Below are 22579 nucleotides of genomic sequence, written 5' to 3' on the forward strand. Positions count from 1 at the left end.
TCCTGTGAGGTGAGTGGGGCTGAGAGAGTTCTCCCAGAAGCTGCCCTTTCAAGGACAACTCCTACGAGAGCTATGACTGACCCAAGGCCATTCCAGCAGGTGCAAGTGTAGGAGTCGGGAATCAAACCCACTTCTCCCAGATAAGAGTCCATACACTTAATCACTACACCAAACAAGGATATACAGAGCTGGGCATCTCAGCATATTGATGACAACCAACCCCCAAACCATGAATGATTTATCCCAAGGGCTTTATATAGTGATTGAAAAGCAAGGGGGATAGGATTGCATCCTGTGGTATCCCACGAGATAAGTCCCACACTGATGAAAACTAGTTTCCAATAGCAACCCTTTGAACCCAATCCATGAGAAATGATTGCTCAGGGCTCAGGAGGGTGTTGTCCTGAAGGACTATGTCATAACAGAATGGATCGAGTAGGTGCTTTTATAAAGGGAATGGGACTCTGGATGTAGGAATTACCCTAGACTTGCTGCTTCGTTTTTAAACTACAAAATACTATTTTAGAAGAAGAAGAAGGAGGAGGAGGAGGAGGAGGAGGAGGAGGAGGAGGAGGAGGAGGAGGAGGAGGAGGAGGAGGAGGAGGAGAAGAAGAAGAAGAAGAAGAAGAAGAAGAAGAAGAAGAAGAAGAAGAAGAAGAAGAAGAAGAAGAAGAAGAAGAAGAAGAAGAAGAAGAAGAAGAAGAAGAAGAAGAAGAAGAAGAAGAAGAAGAATGAATCCATACCCCACCCTTTACTACCCAAGGGAGTCTCAGAGCAGTTTACAATCTCCTTTCCCTTCTCCTCCCCACAACAGACATCCTGTGAGGCAGGCAAGGCTGAGAGAGCTCTGAGAACTGCTCTTGAGAGAATAGCTGTTTCAAGAACTGTGACTGACCCAAGATCACTCAGCAGGTGCATGTGGAGGAGTAGGGATTTGGTTACAGTAACTTCAGCCACTTCCTCTCCCTGGCTGGCGGAAAGCTGGTCTCTACGGAGACACATTTCTTCCCCCTCCCCATCTTCTAGGGTGTGGCTGTCTGTTACAATGTTCACTAAATGCTGGCCACAAGGAGACCTCTGCCAGTGATCACAAGCACACGGATGTGAAATTCTGGAGGGCTTACTTCAAAAAGGATGTGCGCAGAATGGAGCGGGTGAAGAAGAGAGCAACGAGGATGACCAGGGCACAGGCAGCAATGACCTTGATGTTACCTGTCTTGGGGGAGGTCTGAAAAGAGGGATCACTCATTCCATTTTTGTCCTCATGTGGACCTTGGTTTTTACTTGACTAAAGACACCTTGTGTAACGACAAACCTCTTTTGTAATAAATAATGATATTTTATTCATTCGGCAGAAAAAGTCTAGCTATCATTTCACACGCAAATGTCTTTTATATCTAATTACATTACGGTTCTTGGGGATTTCACTAAATCTCATCTTCTTGAGAAACCTTGGGCTGTCATGCTCACTAAACCACAAATATTCTGGGAAAAGTAATTTTATTGGTTTATTGTACACAAAATACTTCTTTAGGTGGCTCTCTTCCTGCCAGACAGCCTCCACACTTTTGTTTTTGTCAGTCATGACGGCTTCATGGCACTTCTTGGTGAGCTTGTAAACTTCAGCCACAGTTCCTCCAAAGAAGCCTCCAGCATAGTAAAAATCCCCCTCATCTTGGGGAATGAAAGCTTCAGAGATGGGACGTCGTTCGTACGTGAATACTTTGCACTCAGAGGCATAGAAACCTGGGTGAATCGTGCCAAATACTTCACTCAAATCTCTACTCCAACATGGTCACCAAACCGCATGTCTACATCGACACACACCAGAAAGTCAACTTCATGAATAAAGCACTGTTGAGAGTAGTGATTGATCATCTCCATCCGGCGCATGGAGATTTCCTGCCACCTGGGGTAATTTTGGACTTTCAGAGGGACTATCTCCCTTCCAGCTTTGACAGTGATGTTAGGAACAGCTTCAGGCCTATCTGTGAAGATTGTGGGGGTTTTACCAGTTTTTGGACTTCAAGACTATTTATGTGGTGCCTTTTGGCACTTTGGACTGCATAGGATACTTTTATATAGAAAGTTTTTCAAGTAAACTTGTTTAAGATACGAAGTGATTTGTTTTGGTTACACAGTAGCTTTATTGTTTTGTTTGGAATCTTCTACTGTGTTCTGCTTTATTTGTCATGAGAAGGAGGGCAGGAAGGGTTGCATCAATGGTTAGTTCTTGTGGCCCTTTTTCTGACTCAGAGAGAGAAAGAGAGAGAGAGTGTGGAACTTCCAAGAAGGAGGAGGATATTGTCTTAAGGGTAGCAATCTGGAGACAGGCAAGGAATTACACTTAGCAGGAGGTAGATACAGGTGGGCAGTCGTGTTGGTCTGAAGCAGTAGGACAAAGCAAGACTTAAGTTGCACCTTTAAGACCAACAAAGTTTTATTCAGAATGTGAGCTTTCATGTTCTCTCAGGACACTTCATCAGACAATAGTATGGAATGGCAAGCAGTCCTTAATATAGAGAAAGTGGGCAGTGAGTATGCAGAGTTGTGGAAATGTTTTTTTAGCAGATTAAAAGAATTACAAGTTGGGGTCATGTTTGTTAGTGTTAACTGGGCTGAAACGAGGCCTCAGATTCAGTGGGAGCTCACAGGAGAGCAGCTTCTGAACCTTTCTGAGAGTTTCACCTCCTTGCCATTGAATAGTATGTGCAGCTGCATAACAATCCCTGGATGAGCTCCACCACCTATTTTTCTACAAAACAACCCCTGGCTGAAGCAACAACGGAAGGTAATATAAAGCAGGTCAATGTTTAACCGGAGAGAAAGTGCCAACCTCACTGTCCTTATCTAATTGTCTTCTTGCTGCCCCCTTCAGAGCCTTTTCTTCTTCTTTGTACCCCAGACATAGCCTCAGCCAACACAAAGCATGTCAAGCATGTCAACTGCTTGCTTTTTATACAGCACAGAAAAAGTAACACCGGATGACATTGCTGGTTCAATGTGGTCATCAATAAAAATTAACTAATAGTGTTAGAAACTTTAGATTAGGAGTGCTGGACTCATTTATTAGGAGGGCCGGATCTGACATAAATGAGACCTGGTTGGGATGGGCCATGTGGGGTTGGGCCAGGCCATGTCTGTACCTATTTAAGATTAGGTAGGAGAGATTAGACAGCATCTTTTCAGGGGGGAAGGGGAGAGAGATTTGGGGCTTATTCTTGGTTTCAACAGAACATGTTTTTAACTATTGCTGGCAACCACCTTGAACCAGTAGGAAAGACAGGATATAAACCTTGTAATAAATAATATATTTATTTAATTGTTGGCAGAGTAATTAACACAGCAGTGGTGCACAGCCTAGTTAAAGTGTAGATAAATATTTATTTAGAAACTAACTTACTTGATAGGGAAGAGGAAAGATGGAGAGAGAGTCCTAGCTATGTGATCTGAACAACAATCCTGAGAGGCAGGTTAGGCTGGAAGTCTATGCCCGGTCCAAAATAAGAATTTATTTATTTATTTATTTTATTCCATTTATATCCCACCCTCCCCCCAAGGCAGGCTCCGGGCAGCTTACATAGACTTGTGTATGCATGAATAGACATCGTAATGTGACGTTAAACCATAAAAACATAAAATAGTATAAAATCATAAAATACATTTCGGTGCTATGGTCTTAAGTTTCAGATTTATAATTCCCTGCAAAGCAAACCTTAGGTTGTCCTCTCCGCTGCTGCTGTACAGCAGATTGCAAGGGATGGTTCGTATGTTGCCTAAAAGCTGTAGTGGCCAACAGTCTAGTTTACAAATGCCTGGTGGAAGAGTGCCGTCTTACAGGCCCTGCGGAACTGTATGAGCTCTCTCAGGACCCTGACCTCATCCAGCAACTCATTCCACAAGCGTGGACCACTACAGAGAAAGCTCTGGCTCTAGATGGCGTGAGCTTGGCCCCCTTAGGACTGAGGATTTTAGGTAGATTTTGTGATCCAGACCGAAGTGCTCTCCAGGGAACATGTGGGGAAAAGCATTTCTTAAGGTATGCAGGCCCCTGGTCATATAGGGCCTTAAAGATGAGAACCAACACCTTGAAACAAACCCAGTATGCGATAGGCAACCAGTGCAGCTCTTTCAGCACAGGTTGAATGTGCTTCCGTAAAGGAAGACCCATTAACAACCTGGCTGCTGCGTTCTGCACTAGTTGAAGCTTCCAGGTTTGAGACAAGGGCAGCCGCATGTAGAGGGCATTGCAGTAATCCAATCTTGAGGTGACCATGGCATGGATCACTGTCGCCAAGTCACTGTGTTCGAGGTAGGGAACCATCTGCCTTATCAGCCATAGATGATAGAAGGCTGTGTCAAGCGCCAATATTTCTCAATAAGCAGTCTTTTGTTTTAAATCAAAGCTGTTTTATTGTTAGAAATTCAGAAGCTGTACCAAGGACACAAGCCTTAGGAGTAATGACGTATACAAGGTTACACAGTTGCTATATAGGATATCTTCAAAGGTTACATTACAGATGCATACTCGAGTCACAGGTTCAAAGGTTACTAAACACTATCTCTTTTATTACTAAGGAATTTAGGCTATTAAGACATCTCCCATTCTCACACTTCTCTAGCCAAAGATAAGAGTTGTCTGTGTGAACCGGTGGGAGAGGCGACTTGAAAGTGGTACCAGCCAGGCTGTAGCATAAACATCCTTGGACCAGATGGATTTATTACTTGCCCAATGGCTGTAAATAAGGGGGGAGCAGTAGAAAGCTAATGACCTGCTCTTTGTCTAAGAAATCATTATGTTACAGAAATAAGCGTGCTTGACATACTGTCCCCCCTAAGCCGCTCTCCGGGGTTTTGAAGGATATTTAGCATAGAACTGTTTAATCAGCGCTGGCACTGTCACATTTGAGCTAACTGCCCACTCATCGTGTGCTGTTGAGAAATGTTTCCATCTAATCAGAAAATACAATACACCCCGCTTCAGTTTAGCATCTAAGATTTCTTTTACTTCATGGTGATTCTGGTCCCCCACTGGAATAGGCTCAGGAACTTTGGGTCGGGAATGCCAAAGCGTGGCTCCAGGATCCCTCTGAAGTAAACTGCAATGAAAGATGGGATGTATCTTACTAAACAGTTTGGGTAATTCAAGTTCTACAATCACTTTATTGATTACACGTTTAATAAGGAACGGTCCCAAAAACTTGTATGCCAGTTTTTTAGAAGTTTGTGGTAGAGGCAAGTTCTTGGTTGACAGGAACACTGTATCTCCCACTTTAAAATCCCAGGTGGGTGAATGATGCTTATCGTAATGTTTTTTGTAGTTCTCCTTAGCCAATTCCAAATTTTCTTGGATGTTGTTCCAAGCCTTCCCCAACATTCCCCACCATTGCTCATTGATGGTATTTCAGGCATCTTTCCCCCTGGTAGTTGTGGAAAGGTTTTCCCTTCATACCCATTCACTACTAGAAAGGGGGATGATTTGGTGGAGCTATGTATGCTATTATAGCCATATTCTGCAAATGGAAGTTACTCTGCCCAGTTGGTCTGCTGATAGTTCACAAAGCATCTTAAGCATTGCTCCAGCAGTACATTTATTTTTTCCATCTGTCCGTCAGTCTGGGGATGGTACGCAGAGCTCAATCCCTGCTCAATCCCAGTTAATTTACAAAACTCCCACCAGAAGTTGTCAACGAACTGTACACCTCTGTCACTAATTAACTTTTCCGGAAACGAGTGTAGTTTCACTACGTGTTGGAAGAGTAATTGAGCTAGTCTTTTAGCCATGGGTATTTGAGAGCATGGAATGAAGTGGGCTTGCTTAGAGAAAGTGTCCACTACTACAAGTATTATGATCTTTCCCTGAGATGAGGGAAGCTCTCCAATAAAATCCAATGAGACTACCGACCACGGTCTGGTTGCTGTTTCTAATGGTTGTAACAACCCTGGGGGCTTTCCCCCCCTTCTCTTAGCCATCAAACATATTGAGCACAAAGCGACATAATTAGAGATGTCTTTCTTCATAAATGGCCACCAAAATTGTCTATTCACTAGATGCAGGGTTTTTACATATCCAAAGTGGCCAGATAGCTTGCTGTCATGACAGAATTGGATCACTTCTTTTTGGAGGCTCTCTGGTACGTAAAGTTTACTATCCTTGTACCAGAAGCCCCCCTCCCCTTTCTTTACCATCTCGGGTATTGCATCTCTTTCCTTTTCCACCTCGGCAATCAGTCTTTCTCCCTCCCACTTCTCTTCTAATTTTTCACATTTTGCTTGTGAGCAGGTAGTTACTACTCCCCCCAATTGGCTGGTAGAGATGAGTGAATCGATCACCTCCTCCCTTTGGCTGTTGTGCTGGGGAACTTGAGATAGCGTATTGACCAGAAAATTTTTAGATTCCGGGATGTGCTTCAGTTTAAAATCGAACTTAGCAAAGAATCCCACCGGATCTGTTTCTCAGTCAGTTTCCTGCGACCAGTAAGGGCTTCTAGGTAACAAAGATCACCATGTCTTTAGTGCGAATGTTACGGCGAAAGCTTCCTTGTCCCACACTGACCAATTCCTCTGATCTTGAGAGAATTTTTTAGAGATGTAAGCGCACGGTTTTAGGGACCCCCCCCCCTCATTTGGTTGCATGAGAATTGCCCCCACAGCAACATCGCTGGCGTCGCATTGGACCACGAAGGGTTTTAATTCATTGGGGTGAATCAGGATGGGTTCATTGGTGAACAACCTTTTTAACTTGTTGAAGGCTTCTTGACAATTTTCTGTCCAATTTAATTTTGCTGCTGGCCGCTTCTTTTTAAGAAAGTCCTCTCTCTTTCATTTTAAGAAGGTCCGTCAAAAGGAGCATGGTATGTGCGAACCCTTGTATAAAATTACGATAAAAATTTACGAATCCGATGAATGATTGGAGCTGTCTATGTGTCCTCGGGGGTTCCCAATCTAGTACGGCTTGCATTTTGGCTGGGTCCATTGCCAAACCCCTCCCCAACACTCTGTAACCTAGGTAATTCAATTCGGTCTTATGGACTTCACACTTGGATAGTTTTGAATACAGCTGATTTTCATAGAGGGTTGCTAAGACTTCCCTCACTAATTTCATATGGGAGGGGAAGTCATTTGAATAAATAATTATATCATCCAGGTACACCACTACCCCTTGGTACAAATGTTTATGCAGGACCTCATTTATAAAGTTCATGAAAACTCCCAGGGCCCCTTGTAGCCCGAATGGCATGACTAAGTATTTGAATTGTCCCATCAGCATGTTAAACGCCGTCTTCCATTCATCCCCCTCTTTTATGCATACCCGGAAATAAGCGTCTCTTAGATCCAGCTTGGTGAAAATCTTTCCCTTTGACAAGTGCTCAATAAATCCTTTATTAGGGGTATGAGGTACGCATTCAAGGTCAAAATCACATTGATACCCCTAAAATCCATACATAGCCAGAGCCCCCCGTCCTTCTTCTAAACAGCACGGGGGCAGCGTGGGGGGGCCATAGCTGGTCTGATGAACCCCCACTTTAAGTTCTTGTCTAGAAACTTGCAAAGTTCTGCTTTTTCAGCCCACCCCACGGAGTATAGTTTAGCTCGAGGAAGGCTCTGCCCCGGAATCAATTCTATAGCACAGTCTGTATCTTGATAGGGGGGAGGCTCATTAGCTTCTTTTTCACTGAACACTTGTTTTAAGTCTCTATACTCATGGGGAATTGATTTCACCTCTTCTATAGTGAGACATAGTTTTTCATTTAGAGGGGGCGGTTCCGGATCCCACTCCACGTTCCATTGGTGGGGTTCACATCCACCTCTAAAGTCTATGGTTTTATGTTGGGTTCCTGTTTGGCCAACCATCCCACTCCCAGGACAATGTCAAATGATGAAGAAGGGGCCACAACAAAAATGTCTGTATCCCAGTGGTTTTCTATTTCCATTGGCACCCCCTGGGTTTGCTCCATACAGGGGTCCCCCTTCATTATTGTCCCATCCATTTGCTCAAATTGCATGGGGTGTTGTAGTGGACTCGTAGGGAGTCCAAGAGCTTCTACTAGTTTGGGTGTGATTATGTCTCTGGTACACCCCGAATCTAGTAGTGCTCGGGCATGTATAAAACATTTAAGTCTAGGATTCAGCAAAGTCAGTAGGATGAAAAACAAGGTCCCAGTAATTCTCACCCTCAGCAATGCCATTAATTCCACGACCTGCTGCTCGACACTTCTCAGTGCAGGTCGCCCTCATTTCCCGCCAGCTCGTCTTCCCAGGCGTCTTCTCCCAGCTCGTCAACAATGATGATTTCTTCCTCTTGTGGGGTTCCAGACACTGAGCTGCCCTAAGCTGGTTCATTCACTCGTCCCTTCGCCTTTTTCACCTTGAGTGCACTGGTCTTTGGGGTGAGGGGGGACCTCAAGGCCGCTCTGTGCAGTTGGCTGCCATATGGTTGGGGTTGCCGCACCAAAAGCAACATCTAGGGGTGGATGGTTTAGCTGTTCCCTCAGACTGACTTGCTTTCTACCATTCTGCTTTTGCCCCTGGCCGATACTCATGTCCCCCCTTACCCCCTTGCTGTTGGTGCTGGAGAACCACTCTCTTCATGTTGATTTCCACCTCACTCACCAGTTGCAACCACCCTGCCATGGAGGTTGTCTCGGGGCTGTGTCGGGTCCTTGATCTTCGTCGTTCTGGGTTTTGGGGGGCTTCTCCATTATCTGGAGCATTCTCGGCCATTTGGGTAGAAAGTTTCCAAGTCGGTTACGTCCCCAAGTAGATTTACTCCCAAAATGTCAAGCGCAGATATTTCTCAATAAACAGTCTTTTGATTTAAATCAAAGTTGTTTTATTGTTAGAAATTCAGAAGCTGTACCAAGGACACAAGCCTTGGGAGTAATGACGTATATAGGGTTACACAGTTGCTATATAGGATATCTTCACATTACAGATGCATACTTGAGTCACAGGTTCAAAAGTTACTAAACACTATCTCTTTTATTACTAAGGAAATTAGGCTTATAAAAACATCTCCCATTCTCACACTTCTCTAGCAGAAGATAAGAGTTGTCTGTGTGAACCTGTGGGAGAGGTTACTTGAAAGTGGTACCAGCCAGATTGTAGCATAAACATCCTTGGGCCAGATGGATTTATTACTTGCCCAATGGTTGTAAATAAGGGGAGAGCAATAGAAAGCTGATGACCTGCTCTTTGTCTAAGAAACAATTATGTTACAGAAATAAGCACGCTTGACAGATTGATCTGGCGGTGGCTGCCACCTGGGCCTTCATATTTAAAGAAGGATCCAGGAGCACCTCTAAACTTTTGGCCTTGGGCGCCGGTGTAAGTAGTGTCCCGTCAAAGGTTGGTAATAAGACCTCAGTTCCTAGACCGCCACGACTTAGGTACAGGACCTCTGTCTTCATCAGATTCAACTTCGGTCAACTCAGCCTGAGCTACCCTGCCACAGCTTGAAGTGCCATGGTCAGATCTTCTAGGGAGGCGTTGGACTGGCCGCCCATCAACAGATAAAACTGGGTGTCATCTGCATACTGACGACATCCCAGCCCAAACCTCTGGGTAATCTGGGCAAGGGGGTGCATGTAGATGTTGAACAACATCGGGGATAGAACTGCCCCTTGTGGCACACCACACACAAGTGGGTGCCGTCGAGACAGTTCCTCCCCTATCACCACCCTTTGTCCCCAACCCTGAAGGAAAGAGGAAAGCCACTGTATGGACAACCCCCGTATCCCAGCGTTGGCGAGGCGGCAGGTCAGCAACTGATGATCAACCATGTCAAATGTAGCTGATAGGTCTAAAAGCATCAGTACCGCCGAGCCACCTCTATCCAGATGCCTCTGGAGGTCATCTATGAGAGCGACCAGAACCGTCTCCGTCCCATGCCCTGGGCGGAATCCAGATAGGAAAGGATTTAGTACAGAAACATCATTCAGAAAGCTCTGTAACTGAACCATGACCGCCCTCTCAATAATCTTGCCCAAGAAAGGCAAGTTTGACACCGGCCAATAACTGTGAACTGTGACTAAGGACTCAGCAACCAATTCGATGGATAGTTCAGCCAAGAGTAAGGCAGAGTATACAGCTCTTTGATTATTTGTGGATGCATTTGCCAATAAGGAAGTAGAAATTGCAAATAAAGAACCACCTGGCAATCCACCCAAGTGCAAAGCTTACTAGAAAGCAGGTGTCTCTGGAGAGCAATGCATACTGATCACAGTAAGTTCTTTCTGGTGTGCTTTTCTGCTTGCATTTTCAGAGAGAATTCATTTGAGGGTGTTAATTCTGAGGGGATGGCAGATAAACAGCAGGGCGTGGGTGTTTGGTGTGGATAATAAATAGACCTTTTCATAGCATGGAAGGATGATCAAAATATTATCATACAGAATCACAAACAACAGAGGAGAGAGTATTCAAGCTCCCATTCTATGCGGGAATATATTTCTCTGATGCTGATGGAGCTTATCTTGGGGTAGCCTGCCAAAACCTGCAGCATTAGAAATGCATAATTTCTAATGAAGATCTGTAGCCTGTGGACTAAACTTAATGAAACTACTACGGACAAATGGCTCCTGGGACGTTTCCAGCAATTACATTCAGGCTCAGTTTCCCAAGTATGTTGTGCATATGAAGGGCACTTATTTAACATGGGAAAGGGGGTATGACAGGGATGTTTGCTGGCACCTTCTTTATTCAACTTCTGTCTAAACAATCTGGCATCAATCTTTGACGACTGGAGCCACCCACCAAAACTCGCTGACAGAGAGGTGCCTCCCTGTCCTGCTTTATGTAGGAGGATGATATTGTTCTTTTGTCTCAAACCAGAGTTGGTCAGCAAAGGGCCTTGCAATCTTTTCCCAGGAAAGCTTGGTGATAAATAGGTTTTATTGTAATAAGGGAGGGTGAGATATATTCTCAGAACTGTGCAAGCCTTCAACTATAAAGTGCTCCACCTTTTTCTTTATGGCTCAGCTATTCAAAGCTATCTCTCATAATATTGGTCAGGCTCCGGTCCAGAAGAGTTTAAGTTTAAGTTTATTTCAATTTATATCCCGCCCTTCCCACCGAAGTGGCTCAGGGCGGCTCACAACATATAAAATCTAACATAGATTTTAACAGGATACCAACTAATCAATTGAAATACCAACTAATCAATTGAAAGCCCTGGACAAGAAATTAATATTAGCTAGAAACATTGGCTAATCATATTTCTGATATGCACAAATCCAGAGTCAGTTTGGTGTAGTGGTTAAGTGTGCAGACTCATATTTGGGAGAACTGGGTTTGATTCCCTACTCCTCCATTTGCACCTACTGGAATAGCCTTGGGTCAGCCATAGCTCTTGACTGAGTTGTCCTTCAAAGGGCAGCTTTGGGAGAGCTCTCTCAGCCCCACCCACCTCATAGAGTGTCTGTTGTGGGGGACGAACATAAAGGAGATTGTGAGCCAGTCTGAGACTTTGAGATTCAGAGTGGAGGGCGGGATTTAAATCCAATATCTTCCTCTTTTATCAAAAGTATGCCCTAGAACAGGGGTGGGGAACAGTGATTCTCCAGATGTTTTTTGCCTACAACTCCCATCAGCCCCAGCCATTGGCCATGCTGGCTGGGGCTGATGGGAGTTGTGGGCACAAAACATCTGGAGAGCCACTGTTCCCTACCCCAGCCCTAAAAATTACAGCAGTTTGATCTTAAGAGCCTGCCATATTTGCTGTCTTTTTGTCTTCCCCCCTCAAAATCTTTTAAAAACCTCCCCATGTGTACTATCTTACTTTCCAACACAGTGTTCTTATTCACAAGATGGAATATTATACCCTCCGTGATCCTACATGAAAGATTTCTGAATAGGCTTCATTCCAATAGAATTTGCCATTGTAGCCTAGGTTGCCATTGTTGCTAGGTCCAATTAATATCCAGGGACTTTGGAAGCGGAGCCAGCAGACTTTGGGGATGGAGCTATGAGATTTTCACGTGGTGACTGCTGGGGAAGGACTTTCCTCTGCTGGCTGCTGGTGGGGAGGAGCCTGCAAAACCAGAAGATCCCCCGCTGAGATCTGGCGACTGGCAAGCTTACCTTAATAGGATTAATAAATCTTTTCATGTTTTAATTGAATGCAGGTTTTTTTAGAATATAAAGTATCATTAGATTAAGACACTAACTGATCAACTATCCCTTTTACTCCCTGGAAACTCGGTCTCCTTTGCTTAGTAATAAGGATCCTAAAATCACTCTGGCAATAGCAAAATTCATATCAGCTCTTTTAGCCCTTGCATCTAAAAAAATGAAGAATTGAGAATCTTCTGTTGCTCAAGATTTTTTAATCAATGACCTACTTTCCAGGATCACTACTGCTCAGGGCGCCCACTACTTCCAACATGTCAACCAGTTCTTCCCTGTTGATGAGAATCCAGTCCAAGATAGCAGATCCCCTTGTTTCCTCCACTTTCTGGAAAATGAAGTTGTCAGCAAGACAATTCAGGAATTTATTTGACCTTTCATTTTTAGTAAAGTTGAACTTCCAACAGATGTCCAGGTAATTGAATACAGAGATAGCAGGTGAGAGCAGCATCCCCCAGGTTACTACAAGTCAGCAAGCAAGAACCCATAATGGCAAGAGGCACTCTTGACACAGGTAAGAATAGAAACATTCCACACTACCACCTCAGCTCCCTCACCAGCCATGATGCAGCAATCCATTTCAAAATCAGATCTATTTATCTTGACTTCCCTGAAAACTCCACTGCCAAATTGCCTCTTGAAACTACTTGCAATGAGCTACTTCAGGGGTGGCCAACGGTAGCTCTTCAGATGTTTTTTGCACACAACTCCCATCTGCCCCAGCCAGTATGGCCAATGGCTGGGGCTGATGGGAGCTGTAGGCAAAAAACATCTGGAGAGCTACCGTTGGCCACCCCTGAGCTACTTACCTTCCTACAGGGCCCCCAGGCCAGACCCCTCAGGATAAGAGCCACAGGGCAAGAGCCCTTTAGCTCTCACCCTTTGATTCGTGCCTCTTGTGAGGAGGAACCTTGCAATTTAAAGGCTCACAGCCCCCACCTCTGAATCAACAGCCAGAACATCAATAGAGGGCAGTCCAGCAACTACCCCAACCAGACAAAAGATACACAAAAGCAATCAGAAACCCCTCTCCAGCAGGCTCCAAGCACTCACACAATTCTCTCATACAGCAACGCTCACACAGCAACCTCAGTTAATTCTCCCCATCAGTTTTGGAAAAGCAAAATTAACACTCACCTTGCCAGCAGTTCTGTCCTAGCTCCCAACACCTTCCGTCAACCTAGCTGAGTCAGTTCAGTATCAGTATTAAATACTGAATTTAACAGACCGATTCCCCACAAGCCTTATGCCGCTCTCACACTCCTCTTCTCCATGGGGCTTCCGTCAGATTTCTCACTATCTGCCCCAGGGCTGCAAGGCTTCTTAGAGGATCTTGTTTGCTGAACAAAAGAGGTGGAGCGAGTTGCAGCCCTGGGGCAGATAGTGTGAAATCCGATGGAAGCCCCCTGAAGAAGAGGACAGTGAGAGTAGCATAAGGCTAGTGGGGAATCAGTCACAGTGTTTAGAGGGTATTCTAAAGGTATTACAAGATATCTTCAAATTCCTAGATAGTGGACAAAGATAGTAGACAGAAAAACTTTTTTTCCCCCTCCTAAAATACTAGCTCTTAAGACCATCATGATGGGCCATAGATTTGGAATGGAACTTTACTCTGTGAGTGATTAAAATATGGAATTTACTACCAGAGGATGTGGTGGTGGCCACAGGCATAGACAGCTTTAAAGGGGTATTAGACTAATGGAGGATAGGTTTATCAGTGGCTAGTGGCCATGGTGACTCCAGGGGAACCTGCACATTCAGAGGCCATAGAACTCTGAATCCCAGAGCCAGGAGAACACAGCAGGGGAAGGCCCAACATTCTGTCTCTGGCCCTCTGGGATAAGTGATTGGCCACTGTGTGGGACAAGATGCTACAGCAGATGGACCACATGTCTGTTCCAGAAGGTCTGAGGTGGAGGTGCCCGGAAGCTAAAAATTCTGGTTATGCTGTGTCATTTTAAAATATAGAATTTCTCATTTATCTTAAAGATTCATTCAACAGCCTCAAGGGAACATATCTGAACCCTGCACAAAGAATGGTTTGCAGAGTAAATTGATGGTGTTACATTGACTTGAACTGGTGTACAGACCTCTGGTCTCATACAGTATTTTTTTTTTATCTTGCAGAGAAAACAAGAATAATTCCTCTTTCAAAATGTTCTCCTCCTCTGCTCCTTGTGCTATGCTTATTATCATCGTTCTTCCTGGGATTCCTTTGGTAAGTGACTCACTTCGTCATAACTGCTGTTTTCATATCCTGTTTCCGGGATCCATGTGGGGGCTTCCTTGGAAGCTCTTCAGGCGCTTTCTCACTGAGAAGGTCAGTCAGTCATGCCCACTATGGACCATCATCTGAACAAATGATCTGAAAAAAAGATAAAGGTCCAAAGAAAATGGAAGGGAATTCTGCACCCCACTCATCAACTCAAAAGGTTATAGCATGGGGGAGACTTATATTAGCAGTAGTATGTGTGAAAAGGTTGTAGGGGTCTTAGTGGACCATTGGATTTATATCCTGCCCTCCACTCCGAAGAGTCTCAGAGCGGCTCACAACCTCCTTTCCCTTCCTTCCCCACAACAGACACCCTGTGAGGTGGGTGGGGCTGAGAGGGCTCTCACAGCAGCTGCCCTTTCAAGGACAACCTCTGCCAGACCTATGGCTGACCCAAGGCCATGCTAGCAGGTGCAAGTGGAGGAGTGGGGAATCAAACCCGGTTCTCCCAGATAAGAGTCCGCACACTTAACCACTACACCAAACCAACATGAGTCAATAGTGTGATGTGGTGGCTAAAAAGGCAACAGAAGTATAGTGTATCAACAGAAGTATAGTGTCCAGATCACGTGATGTCATGGTATCACTTTACTCTACTTTGGTAAGACCTCACCTGGAGTATTGTGTTCAGTTTTGGGCACCACATTTTAAGAAAGATATAGACAAGCTGAAAAGGGTCCAGAGGAGAGCAACGAAGATGGTGAGGGCTCTGGAGACCATGTCCTATGAAGAAAGGTTGAAGGAACTGGAGATGTTTAGCCTGGAGAGGAGGCGGCTGAGAGGTGATATGATCACCATCTTCAAGTCCTTGAAGGGCTGTCATCTAGAGGATGGTGTGGAATTGTCTTCTGTGGCCCCAGAAGGCAGGACCAGAACCAATGGGTTGAAATTAAATCAAAAGAGATTCTGGCTTAACACTAGGAAGAATTTCCTGACCGTTAGAACGATTCCTCAGTGGAACAGGCTTCCTCGGGAGGTGGTGGGCTCTCCCTCCTTGGAGGTTTTTAAACAGAGGCTAGATGGCCATCTGACAGCAATGAAGATCCTGTGAATTTAGGGGGAGGTGTTTGTGAGTTTCCTGCATTGTGCAGGGGGTTGGACTAGATGACCCCAGAGGTCCCTTCCAACTCTGATTCTATGATTCTAAAACAATTGGGCTACACAGTAACTAAATGGAAGTAATAACATCCCACCACTTGCACAAAGAAAGAAACAAACAAGGAGAGTAAAGGAGTTGCAAGGAATTTCATTTCAAAGATCAGAGGGTGTTGTTTTCTACTTGGAACTGCAGGGTGGTGGAGGGAGGGCCTCCTGACTCTCCCATGCCATTTTCAGAAGCTGAAATGGCCCCCAAAGGCAATCAGTTACATTATATTGGAGTGGCACGTAGTTCATGTGCCGCTCCCAAGTTATGTACATTACTGCGAGCTAACATTATTTCAGCTTAAGAAACTGGTCATGTGGGGCAATACTCCCTCTAAACTGTGGAGTCTTGTGAGCAAGAATTCTACTTTGTGAGTTACTCGCATTAGAGTTGTGAGCTACTGTCAAGTCAGCTGGATTCAATAACGAGTCCTTGGTTGAAAACAAGCTTCTAGTTTATTGAAAGCCGAAAAGTAGACCATGATAACAATTGAAGGACTAAGGTACCAAACATGAACCAAGCATTTTTAAGGTGTAGATCAAAGGATTCCTACGGGCGGGGTACACTAAACAACAGGTTTTCACACTAGGATGTTAATCTCTCATTCTCACACCAAAGCCGCGGCGCTCTGTACTCCCACAGCCCTTTTGGTCTGAGAAGGCTCCAACATCTCATTCCCATATCAGCATTTCAAAGTAAACTACCCAACAAAGGCATAGCTAGGAGGGGGGGGGGGAAGGAGAGTTAGCTAGCAGCATTCGGTGTTCAGTATGGACCCAGAATCCCTTGCTTCTGAACCAGAGTTAGAAAATATATTCCCAAAAATGCAGCAGACTTGACATACTGCCCCCCCTAAGCCCCCCCTACGGTGCGGGCTCGAGGTTGTTCTTGATCATGCTTTCGTGCTTTGAAGCCTGGGGGGGGGCTCTGCACTCCCCCGACCCGAGAGGGGCGTTGATTCCGTTTGATGCCAATTGGTCGAGGTTGGGCTTCGACGCAGCAGGCTGCAATGAAACACAGGGTGAACTTTACCAAGGGCCGGAGGCAAATCTAACTCCACAGTTACTGGGTTAATCACTCGTTTGATCTTGAAAGGCCCTATGAACTTAAAGGCCAACTTTCTGGATGGTTGGGAGAGAGGTAGATTTTTCGTTGACAGGTACACTGAGTCCCCAACCTTTAGTTCCCAGACTGGCACATGAGACTTATCATATTGCTTCTTGTAAGCCTCCTTTGCTGCTTTTAAGTTCTCCTGGATGGAGGGCCAGTATTGGCTAGGTCCTTGCCACCATTGCTCAAACGCAGAACCCGTTTCTGGGCTCTCCCCCCCCGGCAGCAGCGGGATTGGCTTTCCCTCATATCCCAACACCGTGGCGAAGGGGGAGGCTTTGGTGGAACTGTGGGCGCTGTTGTTGTAGGCGTACTCTGCAAACGGGAGGAGGTCTACCCAGTCTGCCTGGCGTTGGCCCACAAAGCATCGTAAATACTGTTCTAGCACCCCGTTCACTCTCTCCGTCTGTCCATCTGTCTGGGGGTGGTATGCTGAACTTAACCCCTGCTCCATCCCTAATAGTTTGCAGAACTCCCGCCAGAAGGTGGCAACGAACTGAGGCCCCCTGTCACTAATTACTTTGTCTGGGATTGTATGGTGTTTGGCCACGTGATCGAAGAATAGGATGGCCAGCTTCCTGGCTGTGGGTAGTTGGGCACAGGGAATGAAATGGGCTTGCTTGGAAAACGTGTCCACTACCACCAAAATGACCGTCTTCCCCCGTGAAGAGGGGAGCTCTACTATAAAATCCATCGACACAATGGCCCAGGGGCGTTTGGCTGTTTCTAGCGGCTGCAGGAGACCGGGGGGCTTCCCCCCTCTCTTCTTCGCCATTATGCACACTGGGCAGCTGGTCGCGAATTCCGACACGTCCCTTCGGAGGGACGGCCACCAGAACTGCCGGTTTACTAGGTGCAGCGTCTTTACATAGCCAAAGTGGCCCGCCAATTTAGATGAGTGGCAAAGCTGCAAGATTTCTTTTCTCAGATTCATCGGGATGTACAGTTTCTCCCCTTTATACCACAGTCCATCCTTCCCCTTCTGCACCCCCTCAGGCCGCCCGCCTCCCTCCCTCTCGGCCTCTAGAGCGATGCGTTCCCGACTGATTCCGTCCAGCTCCCTCCTCTTTTGCGAGCGGGTGGTGACCATGGCTGCCACTTGTGTGGGGGAAATTAAGGAGTCGACCACCTCTTCCCTCTGGCTTTGGTGCTGCGGGAGCCTGGACAGGGCATCAGCCAAGAAGTTACGTGTCCCCGGGATGTGTTTCAGAATGAAATCGAACTTGGAAAAGAACCCCGCCCATCTGATCTGTTTCTCACTGAGCTTTCTTTTCCCCGTGAGTGCCTCCAGGTTTTTGTGATCCGTCCATATTTCAAATGGCACTCTAGCCCCCTCCAGCCACGATCTCCATGTCTTTAGCGCAAACATGACTGCGAAGGCTTCCTTGTCCCACACTGACCAGTTCCTCTGCTCATCTGAGAATTTCCTTGAGATGTAGGCACAGGGTCGCAATTTCCCCTCCCCATCCCTCTGCATGAGAATGGCTCCTACGGCGACATCGGAGGCGTCGCACTGGACCACGAAGCCCTTGAGCTCGTCTGGGTGACTCAGGACTGGCTCGCTAGTGAACAGTTGCTTGAGCCGGTCGAAAGCCGCCTGGCAAGCGGGTGTCCAGTTAAGCTTCGACCCCGGTCGCTTTGCGTCTTCCCCCTTCCCCTTTGTTTTGAGGAGGTCCGTCAGGGGCAGGGCGATTTGAGCGAACCCCTCAATGAATCCTCTGTAAAAATTGGAGAATCCGATGAAAGATTGGAGCTGTCTACGTGTCCTCGGGGGGGCCCATTCTACGACTGCCTGCACCTTCGCGGGATCCATGGCTAGTCCATCTTTGGACACCCGGAACCCGAGGTAGTCTAATTCGGTGCGGTGAAACTCGCATTTAGACAGCTTGGCATACAGTTGGTGCTCCAGCAGGGTGGTTAGCACCTCCCTCACTAGTTTTACATGGGACTGTTCGTCCTGGGAATAAATAATGATGTCATCCAGGTACACCACCACCCCTTTGTACAGAAATTTTCTCAGTACATCATTTATAAAATTCATGAATACCCCAGGCGCCCCCTGCAGCCCGAATGGCATGACTAGGTACTCAAATTGTCCCATCGGGGTGTTGAACGCCGTTTTCCACTCATCCCCCTCTTTGATGCGCACTCGGAAGTACGCGTCTCTCAGATCAAGCTTTGTAAAGATCTTCCCCCCCGCCACCGTGCTCAGCAAGTCTTTAATGAGGGGGATGGGGTAAGCGTTGGACATGGAAATCGCGTTTATCCCGCGAAAATCAGTGCAAAGTCTAAGCGTATTGTCCTTCTTCTTTCTAAACAGCACCGGGGCCGCGTGGGGCGCCGTGGCGGGCCTGATGAAACCCCTCTCCAGGTTCAGGTCTAGGAACTTGCGCAGCTCCTTCTTCTCAGCCCACCCCATTTGGTAAAGTTTGGCCCGGGGGAAGGTTTCCCCGGGGATCAGTTCTATGGCACAGTCCGTGTTCCGGTGGGGGGGTAGTTGGTTGGCTTCCCGCTCACTAAACACTTCCATGAGGTCCTGATATACACTCGGGACTTGGTGCACCTCCTCTACCAGGACGCACGCCCTCTCTCGGGCGGCGGGCGCCCGCGGTCCCCACGCCGTGTCCCACGAGTGCCCGCTGCAATCAGGGTCGGGGAACCGGATGGTTTGTGCTTTCCAGCGGATGAGGGGCTCGTGTTTCTCCAACCATCCCACTCCCAACACCACGGGGTAGCCACAAGCCGGGGCGATGACAAACGTTTCCCTGTCCCAATGGCTCTCAATCCCCAGGGGGCATGGTTCTGTTTCCTGCGTGCAGGGCTCCCCCCCCATCACTGACTCGTCCATTTGTGCAAACCGCATGGGGTGTGGAAGTTGCAACCGCTCTAGTCCCAGGGCCTCCACCACCTTGGGGGAAATTAGTTCCCGGTTGCACCCCGAGTCTATGAGGGCGCGGATCTGCAGGAACCTTTTCAGTTTTGGGTTTAGCAGCTTCACCATTACAAAGTACAGTCTTCCCGTGGTTTTTACCGTTAATGGTGCCTCCTCCCGATCGACCTGCTGGCTGGCACCGTTCAAAGCAGGTCGGCGCCGTTTCCCGCCGGCTCCTCCTCCCACGCGAGGTCAGCTAACTCTGCGGAGAGACGGACTTCTTCCTCCTGCAACTCCTCTTGCACCATCAGAGTTCTGCTTTTCGCCGCGTCCTTAGGGCGGCCCGTGGTTTTCTTCGGACCCGGGGTGCCTTGCCTGTTCAGCCCCGGCGTCGGGGTGGCTCCTGCGGGCGGCTGGGGGCAGTTGGAGGCGAGGTGTTTGGGGTCGCCGCAACGGAAGCAGCGGCGGGGCCCTGCCGGGGCGGCCGCTGGCGGCTTCTTGGTTTTGGGAGGCTCGACCTTTCCGGGTGGGGTTTTGGGTGCGCCTCTTCCGGCAGTCAGTGCCTGCCGCAGCATTGCCACCCGCTTCAGGTTGGTCTCCACCTCTCCCGCGAGCTGGATCCACCCCACTAGCGTGTCTGGGTGGGCCTGGGTTAGCGCCCGGTCCAGGATGCTGGGGTTCAGCCCGTTGGTGAAGTGTTCAATCTTCATTACTTCGTTCCAATTCCGGGCCCGGGCGGCGTTAGCCTGGAAATCCGCCGCATACTCCCGGATGGATCGGGCCCCTTGCTTCATATTTCGTAGCGCCGAAAGCGCCCTGGCCTCTTGCAGGGGGTCCTCGTATTGGGTCAGTAGAGCTTGCACGAACGTGTTCACGAAGTGCAGGATCGGACTGTTGGTCTCACACAGGCTCACATACCACTTCTTGGCGGCCCCCCGCAACTTCGAGCCCAAATAGTCCACTCGGCTCACTTCATCGGGGAACAGATCTCCCCAATAGTACATGTAACTATTCGCTTGGATTGCAAAATAGTTCACCTCCTCCGGATCCCCGTCGAATGTTGCATCCAGCTCCCGGCTCCCCCCAAGGTCTCGCTGTCTGACCGGGGCGGGGCCCGCCGGCGCTTGGGGCGCCGCCGGCACCTGGGTGGCCGCCACAGCGGCGGGTGGGGGTTGGCTCGGTCGGCCGCGTGGCCCCCCTGGCCCCGGCTGCTGTTGGCGAGTCCCGGTTACTCCCAACGCTCTCCCCAGTTGGGCGGTCAGGGTCTGTAGTTGGTCCTTGAGGTCCCTCACTGCCCCGTCGACCTCACGGCGCACCATTGACCGGAACATCTGGAAGTCCTCGTCGTGCGGGTCCTTGGGTTTCAGCCCCCCTTCGTCCTCCTCCCCGCACTCTACGCTTTCGCTCCCGCCGCCCGGGGCTTGGGTCGCGGTCGCCTCGGCTCCTTCCTCCGGCTCTCCCGGGTTGGTAGCCGTGGCTTCGGCCAGTTGAACCCGCTTGGTGTGGCGGGTCATGATCGCCTCTCGGCGGATCGGTGCCTGGTCCATCAACGTGGTCGAGGTCCTCGGCTGGTATTGCCGGGGGGTGCCCACCAACTGGAACTGGGGAGGGGAAGCCGCGGTCCTTCTGGCAGTGTGGATGTGCCAGGGTGTCTCGGCCCCCTCCGCTCTGGCTGGGAGTTCCCCGTTGTCCGGAGGCTGATCGGACATCGCCTTTTCAGTTGCCGGAAAGGTTGAACTCCAATAAAGGGAGTCCTTCAAAATGTCAAGTCAGCTGGATTCAATAACGAGTCCTTGGTTGAAAACAAGCTTCTAGTTTATTGAAAGCCGAAAAGTAGACCATGATAACAATTGAAGGACTAAGGTACCAAACATGAACCAAGCATTTTTAAGGTGTAGATCAAAGGATTCCTACGGGCGGGGTACACTAAACAACAGGTTTTCACACTAGGATGTTAATCTCTCATTCTCACACCAAAGCCGCGGCGCTCTGTACTCCCACAGCCCTTTTGGTCTGAGAAGGCTCCAACATCTCATTCCCATATCAGCATTTCAAAGTAAACTACCCAACAAAGGCATAGCTTGGAGGAGGGGGGGGGAAGGAGAGTTAGCTAGCAGCATTCGGTGTTCAGTATGGACCCAGAATCCCTTGCTTCTGAACCAGAGTTAGAAAATATATTCCCAAAAATGCAGCAGACTTGACAGCTACTGCAAAGATTAGTTTGCTCTGGGGCCATCTTTTTGTGAGCTAAGACAAAAATCTGTGAGCCAGAGGCAAAAGAACTGTGAGCTAATTCACACTAGCTCAGCTTAGAGGGAACACTGATGGGGGGGGGGGAGATAGGAGGTCCCTGCTCCCACAAGCTCCAGTTCCCAGCCGAAAAGGGCTTTGTCTGATCTTTGAAAGGACATTTCCTGCAGCTGCCCTGGAAAGGAGGGTTGGGTTGGGAGAAGCCAGTACCAAAGCTTAAAAAAAACATAAAGTTTAGTTTGGCCCTCAGCCAAATTTATAGGATAATCCTCCAATAGGTGTTGAGACTAAGGACTAAACTTGATGTTCTTTGGCAAGTTGTCAAGGGCCCTTGCCATATTTTGTTCATTTCAGGTATTCATGTTAATTTAGGCTGGCCTGTTGTAGCTTCTGTGCAAATCTCTGTCTACTCTGTAACAAAAGCAAGAATGCCCCACAATTAGAGCCAGTACAAGCTGGCTCTCAAGGTCATAGTATCTTGTGGTGAATGCACAGCCCTTACAAGTTGCCTGTTTATACTTTCTGTGAGAACCAATTGTCTGTGCAAAAGCGCGCCTTTTTGTAAAAGCTCAAATCTTGGCAGGACTGGTGACTGCCCAAGATAAGGTACATAACCTGTAGCGTTAGCAGACATCTATAGTTCTAACACTTCCTTGGAAGTGTCTGAGTTTCTATCTATCAAATGAAGTACTTATCCAGACAACCCGGAGAGCAAAGAACAAAGCTTTAACACATAGCCACTTACTTTCTAGTGGGTAATTGTGTCAGTCTGTAGTTGTAGAAGAACAAAATTGGAATAAAGTAATTG

The 22579-nt window shown here is 47.6% G+C and overlaps 1 protein-coding gene and 1 pseudogene across 1 annotated transcript in view; one reads left to right on the forward strand and one right to left on the reverse strand.

The window, feature by feature from the left end:
- Positions 1-1369: 1369 nt before the first annotated feature.
- On the reverse strand, positions 1370-8714 carry LOC132580043 (histo-blood group ABO system transferase 1-like; annotated as a pseudogene).
- Positions 8715-10186: 1472 nt separating this feature from the next.
- Positions 10187-22579, forward strand: part of LOC132580486 (histo-blood group ABO system transferase-like) — a 57919-nt gene continuing 45526 nt past the window's right edge. The window contains exons 1-2 of the mRNA XM_060251326.1: positions 10187-10224; positions 14251-14341. Coding sequence (XP_060107309.1) covers positions 10209-10224; positions 14251-14341 — 107 coding nt within the window. The 5' untranslated portion in view covers positions 10187-10208. The remainder of the gene's footprint in view (positions 10225-14250; positions 14342-22579) is intronic.

This window comes from Heteronotia binoei, chromosome 12, assembly GCF_032191835.1.
Source record: "Heteronotia binoei isolate CCM8104 ecotype False Entrance Well chromosome 12, APGP_CSIRO_Hbin_v1, whole genome shotgun sequence".
NCBI classification, from domain to species: Eukaryota; Metazoa; Chordata; class Lepidosauria; order Squamata; family Gekkonidae; genus Heteronotia; species Heteronotia binoei.